At 48.4% G+C, this 17,891-nt stretch overlaps 2 protein-coding genes across 16 annotated transcripts in view; one reads left to right on the forward strand and one right to left on the reverse strand.

The window, feature by feature from the left end:
* PRRC2C (proline rich coiled-coil 2C) overlaps positions 1-12,632 on the forward strand; it is a 61,379-nt gene extending 48,747 nt beyond the window's left edge. For 9 of the 13 annotated variants that reach the window (XM_030455395.1, XM_030455390.1, XM_030455398.1 and 6 more), the window contains 9 exons: positions 790-993; positions 1,665-1,786; positions 2,408-2,544; positions 4,264-4,498; positions 4,952-5,074; positions 6,328-6,546; positions 7,778-7,881; positions 9,289-9,415; positions 10,758-12,632. In XM_030455395.1, the coding sequence (XP_030311255.1) occupies positions 790-993; positions 1,665-1,786; positions 2,408-2,544; positions 4,264-4,498; positions 4,952-5,074; positions 6,328-6,546; positions 7,778-7,881; positions 9,289-9,415; positions 10,758-11,030 (1,544 nt within the window). In that variant the 3' untranslated portion in view covers positions 11,031-12,632. The remainder of the gene's footprint in view (positions 1-789; positions 994-1,664; positions 1,787-2,407; positions 2,545-4,263; positions 4,499-4,951; positions 5,075-6,327; positions 6,547-7,777; positions 7,882-9,288; positions 9,416-10,757) is intronic. The other 4 variants (XM_030455397.1, XM_030455396.1, XM_030455394.1 and 1 more) reach the window with 3 other exon arrangements.
* Positions 12,633-14,485: 1,853 nt separating this feature from the next.
* Positions 14,486-17,638, reverse strand: MYOC (myocilin). Of its 3 annotated transcripts, none has more exons than XM_030455612.1 (3): positions 16,911-17,638; positions 16,323-16,442; positions 14,486-16,221 (listed from the first exon to the last, which is right to left on the reverse strand). In XM_030455612.1, the coding sequence occupies exons 1-3, from the start codon at positions 17,392-17,394 to the stop codon at positions 15,437-15,439; spliced, it is 1,389 nt and encodes a 462-aa protein (XP_030311472.1). In that variant the 5' UTR covers positions 17,395-17,638; the 3' UTR covers positions 14,486-15,436. The 3 variants fall into 3 exon arrangements, with proteins under 3 accessions (XP_030311472.1, XP_030311471.1, XP_030311473.1); XM_030455611.1 differs by having other exon boundaries at positions 14,486-16,224; XM_030455613.1 differs by lacking the exon at positions 16,323-16,442.
* Positions 17,639-17,891: the final 253 nt, after the last annotated feature.

Consider the following 17,891-nt stretch of genomic DNA (forward strand, 5'->3'; position numbering starts at 1 on the left):
AACAGCAGCTTCCCAAATACCTTTAAATTATTTTTAATTTAGCTGCTTCACCTGTTCCAGTCAGCTGAAAAGCATATTAAGATGATATCTCTGCCTATTCTACTTACATGGGCTTGAAAGAGGAGGTAAACTTCTGTTGACTGCCTTATTGTCTTCATGTTTTTAACTGAATGAAGGCAAGTGAGGAGATTTTGGAGCAGATGATAGTTTTGACAGCTAGTCACAGTCCTACTTGTAGTTGTGCTCTTGCTATTGGAGTCAAAGCTTTGACAGCTTATACCAAGAGCTCCTCAGGGTAGGCAGAGCAAATGTCCAGCAGCTGGTCAGAAGCAGTGCTGGTTTCTGGTTTGATTTTTAGCAACAAACACAGATGCTATAACTGACTAAATCTTTGCACCTTAGAATATCAAATCATGTGCCCAAATCCCAACTGAAGTGCATGCTGAGAAAGGCTTTTCTTTGGAGCCCAGCTCTCAATATGAGAGGCACAACCACTGTAAATTCCAGTATTTTGTTGGAATAACCAAGATGTCTGCTGCAGTATTTTTAAATATTCCTGTACTTGAGAAAGGAGATCTCTAGGAAGTGCTTCAACCATAACAGTGGACTTAACAGAGTTGTTCTCCTTGTCCATCCCACACTGATGGAAACAGCTGCTTTAGGTTTCAGTGTTGTTAAGCAGTTGTGGCTGAGGCTGCATAGCTGCCCCAAAACTTTGACCACTGCAAAATGAGGCTTTGAAATCTCTTTAGCTGCTTTATGATGTACAACTTGATTCTCTCCTTCCAGGAGCTGGAACTTACACAACCTCTTCCCTGAGTACGAAGACTGCAAGCACCTCAGACCCTCCTAACATTTGTAAAGTGAAACCACAGCAGTTGCAGACAAGCAGCCTGGCTTCTGCCAGTCACTTTTCCCAGCTGAGCTGCATGCCATCCCTCATTGCCCAGCAGCAGCAGAGTCCCCAGGTCTATGTGTCTCAGTCTGCAGCAGGTAATAGTGTTTATGGCTGAGAAGCCACCTCTCTGCTTTTTTGGAGTTCTGAAGCTGGAGAGTTGAATTCAGTTCTGGTTTTATCTGAGGTAAAGACAGAATTGATGGAGAGCATTCTGTAAGCAAATACTCAGTTCATTGTCTCACTCCAAATATGCAAGTTTCCATCAGTAAGTGTAAAGATAATGCTGTCTTGTTAGATTGTGTGGGAAAGTAAGTTTGAATCTCCTGAGGTACTCTGTTTCAGAATTGTAAATCACTTTAGGCCATGAGTGACTAAGTCTTAACTATTTTAACTTTAAAGTGCTACAATGGTGTTTAGAATCATGGCATTTTTCTTTAAAGAAAACCCTACATACAGTAAACCTAAATTACATGACATTGCAGCCTGTTCTTCCTTCACCCAAAACCCTATTTTGGACAGAATCTGATGCTTGTCCCCCAAGAACTGCAGGGGACTGAAGCTGCACATGCAGGAGCAGTAAGGGGTGAATTGAAAAGCTGCCAAGGCTGGTGTAGCACCCAGCTCTTGAGTTCTGTTTCTGCTCCCAGTCTCTGGTAGCTGGCACACTGAGAACTACTGGCACTGGCTGTATCTCTAACTCTTCATGAAAACCTTTCTAGCAGGGAGATGTTTGGAATCAGGTACTAATTGTATTGCTCTTCCTGAGGTACTGCAGCTCAAATCCCAGCCTTTTATATGGATACAAGTCATCTGTTCAACACCCAACATGCAAGGCTGGCACCACCTTCTCTGGCCCAGCAGCAAGGCTTTCAACCAGGGCTTTCCCAGGTATTCAGAGATTTCTGGTTTATCTTTTTGTCCTTTCCCTGTTCATTTTGCCTTTAAATATCTCCCACTGAGGTACTGGGGGCAGAGACTGCAAAAATGAGCTCATGCTACCCTTGTTATTTCATTCTGCTGCGTGCAGGGGGTGTTTGATTTCTGCTCTTCCTGAATGAAAGCATTTCTCATAAAAGTTGGGAGAATAAGCCTGCACTCACAAATACACTGAATGTAGAAGTATGTATTGATGGCAGGGGTTTGTGTGCCAGTATTAGTGCAGGGTTACTCAGGTTTGTAGTACAAACTAGTGTGTAACCTTGTGCACTTGTTCTGTACACACAGAAATGTTCCATTCAGTATCTGCTGGTTATTTACAAGGAAATAACTAAAAATAACTAAAATAATATAGGAAAATATAGGAAATAACTAAAATAATTTGTTAAAATTCAACAAAGAAATAATTTTGTTGAATGGGAGCACTACCAGCTCTCCATGCAACCTTGGGTTTTGGCATTCTTTGGTTTCTATAACATAACAGAAATCCTGGCACACATTTAACTGTAGATATTCTGTGTGACTTTTATCCTTGTATATTTAATGGCTTTTTTTTTTTTTTTTTTTGTGCAGCCTGCTTCAGTTCAGCAGATCCCCATCCCCATCTATGCACCTCTGCAAGGACAGCATCAAGCTCAGCTGAGTTTAGGAGCAGCACCAGCTGTCTCACAAGCCCAAGAGTTGTTCAACTCCTCCTTACAACCTTACAGGTAGGTAGCATAAGCAGATTTCTTGGGGTTTTTTTGAGTGGCAAAATATATAGAACTTGCTTCCCCCCAGAGTGGTGTTCTGTGCTCTCCAGCTGCCTCATCTGCCTGCCTCCCCCAGGATATCTTTGTCTGTCTGTCTGAGAACTCTTGTGTGCAAGTTCCTGGTCAGTCTGCATGTGCAGATGTAGTTGTGAAGATGTGGGTTCCAAAATGATGCATCATACTTGTGTCCTTAGGAAACCAGGCTGAAAAGCTGAAAGCATCAGTTTTTCATGCTAGGAGAATAAAAGGAGGAGTGTGTGTGTCCCTTTTTAATTCAGTAATTGGTGTTTTCTCATCAAAGCACCACTGGAGTCTGGAGATGCTTCAGAATCCTACTTTGAGCCCCACAGATGGTAGAAACTTCACTTCAGATGTGCAGGGGGTAGCTGGGGATGTTGCAGAATTTGTTTTCTGTTTGCTACTGGAAGACCAGTAGTAACAAATGGCATTGATAGCCCCATTCCTGCTGTAAGGCTTTCCAGAGATTCCTTGCAGTTCCTACCAACACTGATTGACAGTGCTGTCATTCTGACAGGTTTTCTTAGTTTCACTCTGAGAAAGTTTCACTGGAAATTTAATGAGAGGGTTTTGGTTGTGCTGTACTAAAACCTGCTGGGTGCAGTGGAAAAGTCTGAAGCCACAGAAGGTTTGATTGACTACAGGTGTATCCTGACCTTGTGCTTGTCTGACTGTTGAGCCCAAACCTGACTGTACTGCCACAGCTGACTGAAGTTGGTGCAAACAGTTGGCAAGCTGCAGAAACACAACCAGCCTGGCACCTGGGCCAGAGTAAATAAATGCTTCTGGCTGATCACACAACCCCAGTACTAATGGAGTTGGGGGGTTTGCACTTTATAAGACCAGGAATGCTTTTGCCACATCTCAAAGGTGCAAGATTGGAGGTGTGCAGCTTACTGGTTTTAAAAATAGCACCAACAGAATTAAAAAAAAAAGCTTGTGGAAATATTTTTGGCTGCTTTGAAGATAATGTGTTCTGGAAAGCTTTCTCCAGTGCTCATAGTTCAGCTGTGAGAATGTTAATTACAGGACAAGTGTATCTGTTGTGGTGCTTTGCTGTACTGGTTTTGGTTTTGTTTTTTAAACAAACTCCAACTTCCCCCTGCTGGTGACAAGGCCATGTAATCCCTGATTAAAATTAAAGGCTTTAGTGTTTGGCTGTGTCACTGGTTTGAAGCCAAAGCATTCATTTGGAAACTGCAGCTGTCAGCATCCTGTGTTTTAACCTGTAACTATTAAAAGTTGGACTGAGGAGATCTGTGAAGCCAGTGGGACAAAGCACTTTCCTTTATGACTAAGTGGAGTTGTTCACATGTGGTGCTGCTCCACCATCCTGCCTTATGGCACAGGAGCTGAGAACTGGGAGCTTCTGGATGTGCCAGTTATGTTACACAGAAGCTATTTTAGCATGCATATATAAATAGCTAAATGTAGTTCAAAATTTAAATAAAAAACCTACTTATTTTTTCCTTTGGCCTTTAGTAGCATCTGCTGCTTGGTTGTGTGCAGAGTAAACAGAAAAATCTGCCTTTCTCAAGTGAAAATCCCTTCAGTAGAGCTAAATCCATTTAAATAATATAACTTGTGTTCTTAATTTTTGGTGGCAATGTTGTTGAGCTCTGACTGCCTTTTCCTGTATAATGCTTGAATCTCTTGCAGATCCCAGCAAGCTTTTATGCAGAGTGGTTTGTCCCAGCCATCACCAGTGGTTCTGTCTGGTACAGCCCTACACAACTTCCCTGCAGTGCAGCACCAGGAGCTTGCCAAGGCACAGTCAAGCCTGGCATTCCAGCAGACTTCCAGCACACAGCCTATTCCTATCTTGTATGAACATCAGCTTGGCCAAGCTTCAGGGCTGGGAGGCTCTCAGCTTATTGACACACACATTCTCCAGGTAGGAAATGCTCCAAAAACCACAACTTCTGCATTGGTTTGATACAGATAATGACAGCAATAATGACACAAGGATTGCTCAGCTTGGGATGAGCCCACCCCTTTGATAATTGCATGATAATCAAGCTGGCAGCATCTTAATGACTCTTGGAAGGGAATTTTCTTAATTTCATGAAGCTGCATTACCATGATCTGAACTGAGAACTGTTCCCCAAGCTCCAGGGCTCCTTCTCTCAGTAATTGCAGCTTCCGAGTTCATTTCTGTTACTGTTGGTGATAACTTGGTGCTGGCACTTGGAAAGGAGAGCTATATCACAACTGGAAAGCTTTAGCTTGTCAGTTTCCTGTGCTGTGGTTTCTACTGAAGTGGTTAAATACAGAATAACATGTCCTGCTGTCTCAGAACTGCTCTCCTGAGTATTTTTGATGTCTTGGTGTCTCTCTCTCTTCCTAGGCCAGAGCTACACTCACTCAGGCTTCAAATCTGTACTCTGGGCAAGTTCAGCAGCCTGGCCAGAGCAATTTCTACAACACTGCACAGTCTCCCAGTGCTCTCCAGCAGGTAAACTATGGCATGGTAAATTTCCTAAATTGTATTCTTAAAAGCATGTTGTTGTTGTTGTTGTTGTTGTTGTTGATGGCTTTTGTGGGAAGAGAGGGTGGAGGTGTTGGGACAGCAATCTTTAACTCTAAACTGCAAGAAGTGAAAAGTGATAGCACAGGAGAGCTATTGCACTGAAGAATTGAGTTACTAATAAGTCACAAAGCTGATGTTGATTATTTGTGTCCAGCATCCTTCTCTTAAATGGTTCATTTTCCAGTGCCAGGCAAAGACTTACTTGGCAGTGTTGGTGATAGATGGAGCCATTTGCTGCCTTTGTGAGGGCAGGGCTGGGTTAGTGATGCTGGAGGGAGAGAGAGAAAGGTCCAGATGGTTAGTGCAGTCTGTAAACACCAAATCTCACTGAGAGGAGACCTCAGAACTGCTCTGTGTGTCAGCAATACCAAATGGGTAGAAAATAAATGGGAAGCTGGCAGGGAGGTGATCAGACAGGCAAGCAGGACAGCCAGTAACCAGTAAGCTACAGCAGGAAGTTTGTAAAATAACTCCAGTTATTTTAAGTTTTTGAGTTCTTTTGTAAAAGAACTCTTAACTTGCTGTCTGCAAGCATTCTCTCCTGTATACAGAATGTTGTTTAATGGTTTCTATCTGCTGGAGCCTTTTTTTTCTTTTTAAGTAGCTGTGAAAAAAGTTGGCTGTCATCTGTTGTAAGCATAGCATTAAGTTTTAAGGACCTTTTAGAAGGGTCAGTGTTTTCAGTGTGTTAAAGCTTGGCTGTCTCTGTACCTCTAAATCCTTCAGATTGCAGGACTGCTTTGTTGATTTTTCTTTTTAAGCTACTGGCTCTTGGGACTCCTGTAAATTAAAATCTATTTTTCATCACAAGCAGTGTCCACATGATGACTAAAATTATTTGAAGTAAATAAATAACCCCATCCACCCTTCAAACTGGCTGTTCTGTTCTCCCTGTATTTTCTGAGTTGTATGAAATTCACTGCTTTATACAGCAAAATCATGTTGAATTTTGTTGCCATTTTATTCCTGAGAAGCTGATACCCAAATGCCATTAGAACTGATTAGAAACACAGGCTAAACAACTCCATTTAATTCAAACTATTTCATTTATTTGCTTGCAGCTTCCTGGGTTAAATACATGAACTTATTTAGCCACTTGCCTTGAGTATAGCTGAAATCACAGAGCTTGTAAAGAAAGTTTTAAAATGTCCCTTGTGTATAAGTTACTGGTGATTTTTGTACTTCTTTTCCAGGTGACAGTACCTTTGCCAGGATCACAGATTTCTTTGCCCAACTTTGGATCCACAGCACAGCCACTGATTGCCCTGCCCCAGTCCTTACAGCCACCACTACAACACACCCCACCACAAGCACAGGCTCAGAATCTCAGCAGACCTGCCCAAGTCACCCAACCTTTCAGAGGATTAATCCCAGCAGGAACTCAGCACAGCATGATTGCTGCCACTGGAAAGGTATCCACACTGGGAGACTTACTGGATAAACATTTCTACAAAGCTGTGTTGTCTCTTGAACCTTAACAAGCTGCTTGACTTCAAAAAGGAGGGAGGGGAAGGTAGAAAAGCCAGACAGGGTTTAATTCTTTAGTGCCTGGGTCTGTGCACCCTCAGGTGGGCAGTGAGTGATGCCACGGGGCACAAACACAGCTGAGATTTCTGTCAAATACAGCAAGATGTGGCAAATACAGAGCAGGAGGTGTAACTCTGGAGCTGCACCTCCAATCTATACAACTTTCAGTGTGGTTTTGAGTATAGAATGATCCTGCTGTCCCAGTGGAGCACAGCTGGGATAAGAAAAACCTCTCAGGTGTTACTTGCATGTCTTGGACAGCAGTGGCAACCAGAATTGCAGATCACTGAGGTGAGGTGTCACCCATGGGAAGTGTTTGCACCATGCAGTTTTCTACCTTCCTAGGATCTAGCCAAACCTTTTCACCTTTGGGATTTTTATGAGCCCATTTCCCAAGGAGCAGCATGTTTCCTGCTCCAGCTGGCACTGGAAAATGATCCCTCCTGTCAACAAGAAATGAGAGAGCCATGATGGTGGCCTTAGGTGACTTTACTGCCCCATTTTAAGAGTTCCAGCATGGTTTCTGGTGAGGAAAATCAACTTGAAACAGCAACTCACTTTCAGCTGTTGCCATTATGCTGCTTCATGTCTGTGTTGTTCCAGAGCCTAATTTTATCCTATTGAGTGCCTTTCCAAAATAACATGCAAGATTCATTGCTCCATTTAGAGTCTGCAGATTTTCTGAGTGAATGACAACTCCAGTTTTACTCTTTTGTTTTGTTTTGTTGGTTTATTTTTTAATGGAACTGGGTTATCTTAGGCCACTTCTCATTTCTGTCTTTTTCAGGATTATATCCATAAATATTTTCATGTGGTACCTGAGAAGGGGAAGGAAATTTTTTCAGGAAACTTTTTTGGGCCACATGGGTGAAATAAGTCATAAAATCTATTTGATTGCACAGAAAGCTGGAAATCCAGTACCAGTGCTGGTAGTGCCAAGTAATGCAGAGGTGCTGGTGTTGTCCTGTATCAGAGAAGCTGTTGTGGAGTCTGGCTTCCACCTCCATTTCAGTGACCTATTTTCATTGGGGAAAATGTGAGGGAAGCTGACAGTTACCTGGGAAATGTCATTTTTGTTTCAGTGAGATCTGGCATGTCCATTGTTGTGCTTTTCAGATATCAGAAATGGACCTGAAGGCCTTTGGAGGTGGCATTGATGTTAAACCTGGAACACCACCAGTTACAGGCAGAAGTACTACCCCAACCTCCAGTCCCTTCAGGTAAAATAGCTCTTAAAACTCAAAATTTCCTTAAAACCAGGGCTAGAAAATGGACCCAGGCACACATGAGCAGCCAGTTCTGAAAGGTCTGAGGTGAGAGGCTACTAATATGAAGGACAGTGCTTAATCTTAGCTTAAAAACAGCATTCCATTAGGTCATCAGTTGGCCAGAAGTACATAGCTTAAACCTTAAACATGTTTTTATTTTATTAAATGGAACTAACCAAGTCATGTAAAACAACCTGGGGTAGTACCAGGAAAGCAGAGGACTGCCAGGGAAGATGGACTTAGGGATAAAACTCAGAGTTTATCTTAATTACAGAGCTCCAAGTAAAAACCCTTAAAGGCTTAAACTGCAGCTGTGGCAACACCTCTGCTAGAGAAATGGGAATCATGGCAAGATTATAAGCTGCTCACAAGTGACATAAGCAAGCTGCTTGCAAACCTGCTTGGTTAATGGAGAGAAAGAATCTTGCCCATGTGCAGATAGATGTGCTGCATGGTGGGCTTGAGGGCTGCTCCTGGGGGAAGTTTAGTCATGGGCTGAAAGAACTTGAAAATGGAGCTTTGCTAGAAGGTAACTTTGTTCTTGAAGACTCTGCCCCAGTGCACAGGGGCTGCATTTGGTGGCTGTCACTGTAGCAGAGTGACAGTGTTCAGGCTTTTCTGGTGAAGTAGAAATGAGAGCTTGACATCAGTGCTGAAGTTGTGTCACCAAGTGTGTCACCTACACACTCCCCATAAGAGCTCTCTGCAAATCCAAGCTCCAGGCACTTGAAAGCTGCTCAGCCTCTTCCCTTTTCTGAGGGCTGTTTGGTGCTCTTCCCCCAGGTATTCTTTCAGACTTCATTTAATTCATGGTGATTCATCACCTCTTAAAAGTTTGACTGGAGGGTTGTGTTCTTAGCCAAATAAAAGAGGATTTTCTGAGAATCCCTCAAATCTCTAAAAGTGCATTTTGAAGCATCTGACACCAGGTGGGAGTGGAAGCAGCTGCACAAGGCAGCTCCTGCTGCCTCTGCTTGATGCCTGTTGTGACAGGCTCTGAACCTGACTCCAAGAAGCAAGCAGTGTAAAGGGGTAGGAATGAACCTAAGCTAGCAGGGGTGAGGAGGGAAAGACACTTTGAACATCAGGATTTTTGTTAGGAATACTGTTGGGAAAGTTCTCTTTCATACAGACTTTACCCTTGAATCTCCATATCCTCATCATTTATGATTTCTCTTTGAGTTTTTAGTCAGAGTTTGGTTGCATCTGAAGCTCATGGTATATACAGAAGAATCTGACAACAGCTCTCTTAAGAGATTTAATTCCCTCTCCTTCAGTGCTGAATTTCTAGTTGTAACTCAAGTCAGGAACATCCTCTGGGTGAGAGCAGTGTGATTCTAACTGGTGTTCTTCCTTTAGGGCCAGTTCTACCAGTCCTAACAATCAGTCCAATAAAATGAACAGCATTGTCTACCAGAAGCAGTTTCAGTCAGCAGCTGCCACTGTGAGGATGACCCAGCCCTTCCCTGCACAGTTTGCACCCCAGGTAGGTAACTGGTGCCTTCCTGCAGATGGATCTGTTCCTCTCCATGTCCTGGGATGATTCTTTCACTCAGCTGTGCACCCTCAGGCTTTGTCATGGGGAGATGCAGAAGGGAATCCCTAAAATGAAATGGTGTCAGAAAAATTATTTCAAGGTCAAAGTAAAAACCCCCAAACAAACAGACAAAACAACCAAACAAAACCCCAACCCTCTCTCATCTTGCTACCTGGTGGTGTAGATTTTGTGGGGTGTTAAATTTGGAGTTCCATGCACACTGAGGAATTAAATACAAGTTGAGTGATGTAGAGCAGCCTTGTTCTGCTGGCTTCCCCTGCAGAGCCAGATTGGTTGGTTGGGGAGGGGGCAGAACTTGTGTGTGTTAGAAGGGTCCCAGTGCATACTTTAAATGCCTTAAAGTCAGAGCAGATTTGCAGTTGTTTTCCTGAGATGCAGCTCTTGAGGCATTGCTGGAGCAGTTCAGGTGGGGAGGGAGGATCTCTGGAGCTCATGGAATCCACACAGGGCAGGGCTGATGGCAAACTTGGATTTGCTTTTGGTGTTCAGGAAGCACAGCTTGTTACCTGGGTGCTGAGTCTCTCTTACAGGTGACTGCAGCCATCCTGCTAGGGAAATGCAGGCTCTGAAATACAGGAGATTTCTGCCTTGCAGCATTGGGGTGTTTGACTGCAGGACCTTTTGATTTTTGCATTGCCACTGGCAGGAACTCCCTGTCCTTTGGAGGGCTCCTTTCACTAGTGACTCCTCCACTGCCTTGCACAGGTTTTCTCTTATTGGATGCAAGTTTTGGGTTTTGGTTACAAGTTCTGCTTTCAGGCACAGCAGCACTAGAGGGATGATTTTTTTATTATTTTTTTTTTCTGGTTCAGATGTGGCCTCAGTATAAAAGCCAACTTTCTTGCCATCACTTAGACAGCAGAGCAATGACTTTTCCTCTTGAAGATGATGCCAACATGCAGCCTCGTTGGCAGTTTTCTGTTTGCCAAGTGTCTCTTTGTGTTGTTTGTTCTGGGGAGGGCAGTGCTGATACTTTGTTAGCTTGGCAATTACAGCAGCAGAGAAAGGTGTTTCTGAATGCTTTGGGGTGTTGTCCTGGATGCTCTTTTCTGGGATGAGGATTAGGAAGAGCCTTGGCATGATGTTTAACTGCTCCTGGGGATCCAAGTGCCCAGATGTGGTGACATCTGGGAAGCAATTGTGGAGACTTTGCCTTTGTAGGGAATGGGCCACTACAGTCAGTCCTTCTTTTATTTGGGAAATACTCATGTGAAGTTGCTCTTATTCCTGTGCCCTCTCTTCAGTAAATATATTTTCTCCCTTTCCTAAGGCCAAGCAGAGAGCAGAGGTACTTCAGTCCACCCAGAGATTCTTCTCTGAGCAGCAGCAGCAACAGCAGCAGCAGAGCAAACCCATAGGAGGCAAAGCACAGAAAGTGGAGGAGAATGGGAGCAAACCTGCTGAGGCCATAGCTGACTCTTCAGGAGTCTGCCAGGACAAAACAGAGGAAAAACCTACCCCTGCACCTGCTGCAGCACCAAAACCTGTTAGAACTGGACCAATCAAACCTCAGGCAATCAAAACTGAAGAAACAAAATCTTAGAGGCTGTGTTTCTGTGGAGGTGGGGGAAGAGAGAGGGGGCAGGTGAGATTTCCAGCAGCATGAATTTGTAGCCCAAAGGCCAGGACAAGTCTTCTCCCCCTGCAGGGCTCTGAACAGGACATGGAAGCTGTCAGCAGTTAGGAATGCAAACTGCTGTGTATCCAGCTGAGCTTCTGGGCTCTTTGGGCTTGTGTCTTCTCTAACAGCATGAGTGCTGCTTGTGGTGTGTGCACGTGCTTTGGCTCACACACCTCTGTGCTCCCCACAGTCAAACAAAGAAATAAAAATAAATTGAGAAATGGCAAGAGTGGGGCAGAAGGTGGTCGGGGAAGCATGTTCCTAGGCTGACACAAGGAATACTCCTTGTTCCCTTCAGGCTCTGATCTTCAGCTGCTATTTATCTTTTTGTAAACCCACGAGAACATGCAGATCTGAAGATGGTGCTGGGCCAAGTAACACGTGTTAGATTTTATTTTATTTTTTTTTAGTGAGTTAAGAAGCTTCTATCTTGTAACAAAGAGAGGGATTCCTGTGGCTGGCAGAATTCCCTTTGCCAGGGTGAGTTCCCCATGGCAGTGCTTTGCTGGCTGCTGCTTCTTGGATGACAATATACTGTATTTAGATTCACCACATGGAAATGCTACTTGGCCACTCGTGTTCTCTACACCCACACCCCTGGGTTGTTCACCCCTGGAGCCTGCAGGTTCATTGCATCAGTTGTCAGGTTGTTCCCTTCACCCCTCTCCAGCTGTCTCTGTACCATACAAGTGATCTTGAAACGGTTTCCAGCTTAATGTCTGTATCCAGCAACGAGCACTTAGAGCTTGTGCCACAAGAATAAAAGAAAGCTGATCAGATTAATGAGAGTTTGATCTAAAAAGGTGCATTCTTTATATCAGAGCTGCGTCGCACCACCTCCTCACCCACAGTGTGCTGGAAAGTAGAATCAAGTCAAATAAATGCCTTTTTAATTGTATCCTCTAGTATTCTAGCTGTAGGACAGTACTGTATGATACTTCTGTGAATGTAAGATATCCTGTACCTGCTTATGATATGTAGTAGTGACTGTGCTATACTGGAGCTGTTTTTAATAATGTTATTCTAGAGGTTTTTTTTTTTCCAGACAATGATTGAAAAAGCTAATAAAAAGCACCAGGTACCACATCAGTAGCAGAACTTGCTGGTTTTTTTCTGGGATTTTTTTTCTTTTTTTTTTTTCCTTTTTTTTTTCCTTTTTTTTTTTTTTTTTGGAAGGAAGAGTGAAAGTCTAATGTGTATAATTTTGTTCAATGACTGCAGAAGCTGGAAAGGCTGTTGCTGCTATTGATGCCTAGTGAATCGCTCTTGGTTATCTTTTTATATAAATATATATATAATTTGAACTTTTGGAAACTTTAGCTGTGATGTCAACTTTGGAAAAAAGTATCCCACTTGTAGTGTGAGTTGGCATTGTACAGAAATTAACAGCCATATTGGTCTAGAAATGTTAAACTTAATTTTTTTTTTTTCCATTTGTACAGGGGTAACGCACTGTATTAAATATGTACGGTCTTATTTACATGGGTTTGATTACAGAAACTAATAAAGTATTCTCTAAATAAAGCATCTGGGTCATCTCATGATTAGCAGAGAGCTGCAGGGTGCAAGGAGAGCACCTGAACATCCTGTGCCCAGTGAAAAGCTTGCAGTACACCCAGACTGCTAAAGAAAAACGGGTTGAAATAGTTCATTTCTCTTTACCCCAGCACTTTTGATTCTGAGCTTGTTACAAACAGCAGACACCTCAGGTTGGGGCTCTGGGAAAAGAATTCCTGTCTGGAGAAGGGGCTGGCATGTGCTGGATCTCCAGGGAGAGCAGGATGAAGGTAAGGAACTGAGCAAAGCTGGGAAACTGATGTTTAATTGTGCTCTAAGTCCCCCAGCTGGGGTGGGGGTTCCCTGTCTGAGGCTGCCATCTGCCTGTTCCCTTCTGGAAAAACCCTTTGCAAATGGGGAACTGCTCCCTGGACTGCTCTGTATGGAAGGAAATGGATTTAGAAATGGGGAACTGCTCCCTGGACTGCTCTGTTTGGAAGGGAATGGATTTAGAAATGGGGAACTGCTCCCTGGACTGCTCTGTTTGGAAGGGAATGGATTTAGAAATGGGGAACTGCTCCCTGGACTGCTCTGTATGGAAGGAAATGGATTTAGAAATGGGGAACTGCTCCCTGGACTGCTCTGTTTGGAAGGGAATGGATTTAGAAATGGGGAACTGCTCCCTGGACTGCTCTGTTTGGAAAGGAATCCTGCTGGAAGGGTTAATCCTTAATTCTCCACTAAAACCACTAGAAAAATCAGATGGATTTCCCCCTGTCAGCTCCATGTCAGAATGTACAAATCTCTGTTTCTTGCACTGAGCAACAGGAGGATCCTGTTTCTGCAGAGAAAACACTTGGGCATTGAGTGCATCTGAGCGATCAGGCTGTGTTGTGTCTCTCCCCTCAGGAGCCTCCAGCTGCCTTTGAGGCCAGGCTGAGCTTCCAGTCCCTGACCCTGCTTCACTGACTATTTTTCTGCCTTTTAACCAAGGAACTCCCTCCTGGCCATTTGTGCTGGAATGGATCTTGCTTTTTTAATTCCAGTGGAACTTGGAATCTCTCTTCTAACTCTGCTTATCACAAATAGTTGTGCCAGACTTCCCATAACACAAAACTGTTTTGTTTGGGGAATTCACAGCTTGGTTTTCCTTAATTTGGTCTGTGGGAAGGCAGGGACTTTTCCCAAGGGCATGAGCAGCAGAGGGTTAAATGTGACTGGGGACAGATCCAGTTTTCCCTCTGGCTCCTTGCTGGGATGCAGGAGGGGAAGGACTCTCAGGTCTTGTTTTTCCAAAACCTGTTAAGTCAAGCTGAGTATTTGGCACTGCTCAGCTCCAGCCCAGCCTTCTGGAAATCCTGTGTACACTGCTTTGTTTTCCTTTGTTTTCCCACTCAGTTCTGTGCTGGCCTTTCCCAGCAGGAAAAGACCCTGACACTGGCAGAGTGGGGACCCAGGGATTGGGATTGGGATTGGGATGAGGATGAAGCTGTCTCTCCTCGCTGTCTCTGCTCACTGAGAAGCTTTTGGTGCTGCTGCTCCCTGGGGAGCCCTGAACAAACCCTCCCATTCCAGCTGGGGTTTGCCCTGCACCTCCAGGGAGCTGTGGGGGGAAGGAGGGCTCCAGCCTCTCCTCGTGACCTGTTTAGGAACAAAAAGCTGTTTTCCCACCCTAGGTGCCAGGTTTTCTGTGTGTTGGGTGAGCAGCTTTGACTTCTATTGCTCCTGGGGTCAGCCCTGCCAGCAGCTGCCTCCCAAACGTGGCATTTCCCTCCCTCAGCACCTTCAGGCTGTTGGTGCAGGGGGAGGGGAGGGGTTCACACCCCCTTTGGGCTCCATCCCACCAAATCCCAGGAAAATCCAGGCTTGGAAAGAGGTGGTGCAAGGCAGCAGCAGTGCTGGGCAACATTTATTTGGCCAGGGCACCCCAGGGGGATGTGGCTGCTGTTGCTCTCTCTGTCCCTAATGCCAGGGAAGGAAGAAGAAAAAGCCTCCTGCAGACTTCCTACAATAAATAGTTAAGTGGGAAGGTTTGGCATGGAGGAGCAGAGCCTGCCAAGCAAGGCCTTTGGTGCCACGTTGGTGGCTGAGCACAACCCAAAAAGCCCAAAGCATTTGGCCAAGAGGGAACTGGGCACACCAAGGGGGCACTGGATGCTCTGCCAGCCCTCACCTCTGTGCTCCAGGCTTTTCTGCCTTGTGCAGCCACGTTCCCCAACGCCTTGGATCCTGCCTGATGATTTTTTGGGGACTGCCTGAGCTCCAGGATGCCCCCAGGCACCAGCAGTGTGGGATGCAGTGGGGTTTGTGGATTCTTAGCAGGCTCTCCCCAAAGCTGCTGCTGGCAGGGCAGCTGGTGCTCAGCCAGAACCTGGAGACACAAACTCCAGCCTCATGGAGGGGATTGCTGCTTGCAACTTGGGAAAGTGTTTATTTTCGGGTGGGACCCTCCAGGGCAGCCTCTCCCTATCTCTGCTGCCTGTCCTCTCTGCCCTTTGCCACAGGCTCTGCTCTGGGTTCAGGGTGCCTGGGCTGTGCTCCTGGAGGATGCTGGAGCAGCTCAGGGCTGGTACTGCTGTGGCCCATTCCAAACCTGCCAGGCAGGGGCACTCCCCCGGCTCAGCCAGGCTCTGGGAAAGCATTTCAGTTCCCTCTGCTGCCCTCAGGCACAAGGAGATGATGCTGGAGGTGGCAGTGAGGATGCAGAGCTGGTCAGCACATGGCCCCCACCATCACCCGGTCTGCTGCTCCTGGCCGTGCTGGGGTGATCTGGGGAGCAAAGCAGTGTGTGGGGATCAGGGGGGCTGAGAAAGGAGGTGCCCAGGCCTGGCTCAGTCCCGGGAGAGGCGGATGGGGTAGGTGACCATGTTGGAGCTGTCCCAAGCGTAGAGCTGCTGCTCGGCGGGGTTGTAGTCCAGCATGCTGAGGTAGCGGAACCGATTCTCAAAGGGGACGCTGAGGGCCCTGCTGGTGCCCGTGGCCGTGTCGTAGGCGAAGTTGATGGTGGCGTTGGGGGAGGAGTAGCTGCTGACAGTGTAGAGGGTGCCACAGATGAGGAAGGCGTTGGCCACCCCCCGCTTGCGGATGTTGGTCTCCCAGCTCTGCTGGATCTCCAGGGTCTCGGGGTCCAGCTTGGAGAGGACGATGGCCCCCCTGGCCTTCTCGGTGCTGTAGATCACCCAGAGCCCCGTCTCGTCCACAGCCAGGTCGATGTCCGTGTAGCCCCCCCAGGAGTAGGGGTACTGCCCGTGGTAGCCAGCCCCGGGGATCTCCCTCTGGGCCGTGAGGGTCTCTCCCCGCAGGTCGTAGCGGGCCACGGCGCGGGAGCGGCGGGGCTGGAAGAAGAATCCCCCCCGGTAAACGACGGCCCCGGTGCTCTCCAGTGGCCGCGGGAGGATGTGAACCTTGCTGGGGTAGCCCTGGGCCAGCTGCTCGGGTGCCTGGTACTGCAGGAGCTGCCGAACCTCCGTGCCCACCGCGTCCACTCGCCAGGTGGTCTCCCGGGTGAAGGGGGGCAGGGGCTCGGGGTCCTTCATCCAAACCCCGTACTTGCCGGCGATGGACTCGGCGCGGCCGAAGACGATGGGGTCCCCCACCCACACCAGCTCCCCGCAGCCTGCTTGGGGACAGGAGGGAAGAGAAGGGGGTTAGTGCTGGGCAGGGCCTGGGGAAGCCCCTCGGGGGGGGCAGAGCAGAGCTCGGGGTTGGCAGCGGTACCCGAGTTCTGGCTCCCCGGGCGGCCGAGCGCCGTCTCCTCCAGCAGCCGGGATGCGGGAATCTCCGTCCTCTCCGACTGCAGCTCCTGGTAGGTGAGGGGCTGGGGGTCCCAGTGAGGGGCTGCGGGCAGAGCCAGTCCCCCTCAGCACCGTGCCGGCCCTTGGAGGGCTCCAGGACAGAATGTTGACCCCCCAAAACCCCAACACCTTGGGTACCCCATCCTCCTGCGGCGGGGCACATCCGAGACCCCCTGATGAGGACCCTGTTGCCCCCCGGGTGTGGGGTTTAATGCTCCTCAGGGGAAACCCCTAATCCCCCCGGATTAGCCTGGTCTCCTACATCCCCCCCTCTGCTGTGGGGTGATGGGATGAGGAGAGCTCTGACTGCAGGTCCTGAGTTAGGGATTTAGGATTAGGGATGGGGAGGGGGCTTGGTGCTGCAACCCCCTTGTAGGGCTGAGCCCCCCGGGGGATGCACACCCCAACTGAGAGCTCAAGAGCCAGGGGGGTGTGGGGACAGCGAGGGGGCTTGACCAGCGCTCCGGGGAGATGCCGTGGAGGGGACGCACAGGGGGGGTCCCGGCCTTACCTTCACCGGGGGCGGGCAGAGGGTCGCGGCCGGGCCCCTCTCCGCCGGGTGGGCAGCGGGCAGCCCGCAGCCGGGCGATCTCCCGGGCGCTGCTCTCCAGCCGCCTCCCCAGCTCCTCATTCTCCCGTTCCAACCTCCCCTTCTCCTCCTCCAGTCGGGAATTGGCCCGCAGCAGCTCCCCGCAGCCGGGCTCCAGGCGAGGGGCCGGGGCTGCGTATTGGGGCTGCGGGATCCCCCTCCCCGCCTCGCCCCCCGCTCCACGCTCCCGGCTCTCCAGCCGGCTCAGGCGGGCGGTCAGGGCTGCCAGCTCGGCCCGTAGCTCCGGGACGCCGCCGGCATCGGGGCAGCCGCTCTCGACGGGGCTGGGCACGGTGAAGGAGTAGGTGCAGCGGCCGGTGCTGTCATCGGCGTGCCGGAGAAAGGCCACCTCGCCCCGGCAGCTCAGCGCCACAGCCCCCCAGAGCAGCAGCCAAACCCCCACCATGGCTCCCACGCTCCGCCGGGCTCTGCCGCCCGCATTTATAGAGAGGGAGGGCGGCGGGGAGAGGAGTCGGGGCGGCGAGGGGGGGGAGGATGGGGGGATGGACGGGACGGAACCTTCCAGATGTCTGCGCTGACTTTCGCCCGGCGCTGCCCCCCCCACTCTCAGCCCCCCCTCGCTGTCCCCGAGGCCCCGGGACGGGGTCGCAGCCAAGGGCTCTGCCGTCGGGGCTGTGTGCCAGGGGCGATGCCGGAGTCCGGAGCGGCAGCACAGCCCCTCTGGGGGCGTGGGGACGGACGGACGGACAGGACACACACACACGGACACGGACACGGACACGGATGGACGGACAGAAGGACACGGACACACACACACACGGACGGACGGAGAGAAGGACACGGACAGAAGGACAGACAGACAGACAGACAGACACAGACACAGAGACACACACACACACACACACACGGCCCCGGGACTGTCCCCAGCGCTGTCCCCAAACG

This window comes from Calypte anna, chromosome 8 (genome assembly GCF_003957555.1).
Source record: "Calypte anna isolate BGI_N300 chromosome 8, bCalAnn1_v1.p, whole genome shotgun sequence".
In the NCBI taxonomy this organism is placed as follows: Eukaryota; Metazoa; Chordata; class Aves; order Apodiformes; family Trochilidae; genus Calypte; species Calypte anna.

Bases quoted from the DNA above. Each gene is read 5' to 3' on its own strand.
- MYOC (XM_030455611.1), bottom strand. From the start codon at position 17,394: ATGGTGGGGGTTTGGCTGCTGCTCTGGGGGGCTGTGGCGCTGAGCTGC. The intron at 16,443-16,910 runs GTAAGGCCGGGA...CTCTGCCCGCAG, and splicing joins TCTGCCCGCCCCCGGTGAAG to CCCCTCACTGGGACCCCCAG. The intron at 16,225-16,322 runs GTACCGCTGCCA...CCTGTCCCCAAG, and splicing joins CCCGGGGAGCCAGAACTCGG to CAGGCTGCGGGGAGCTGGTG.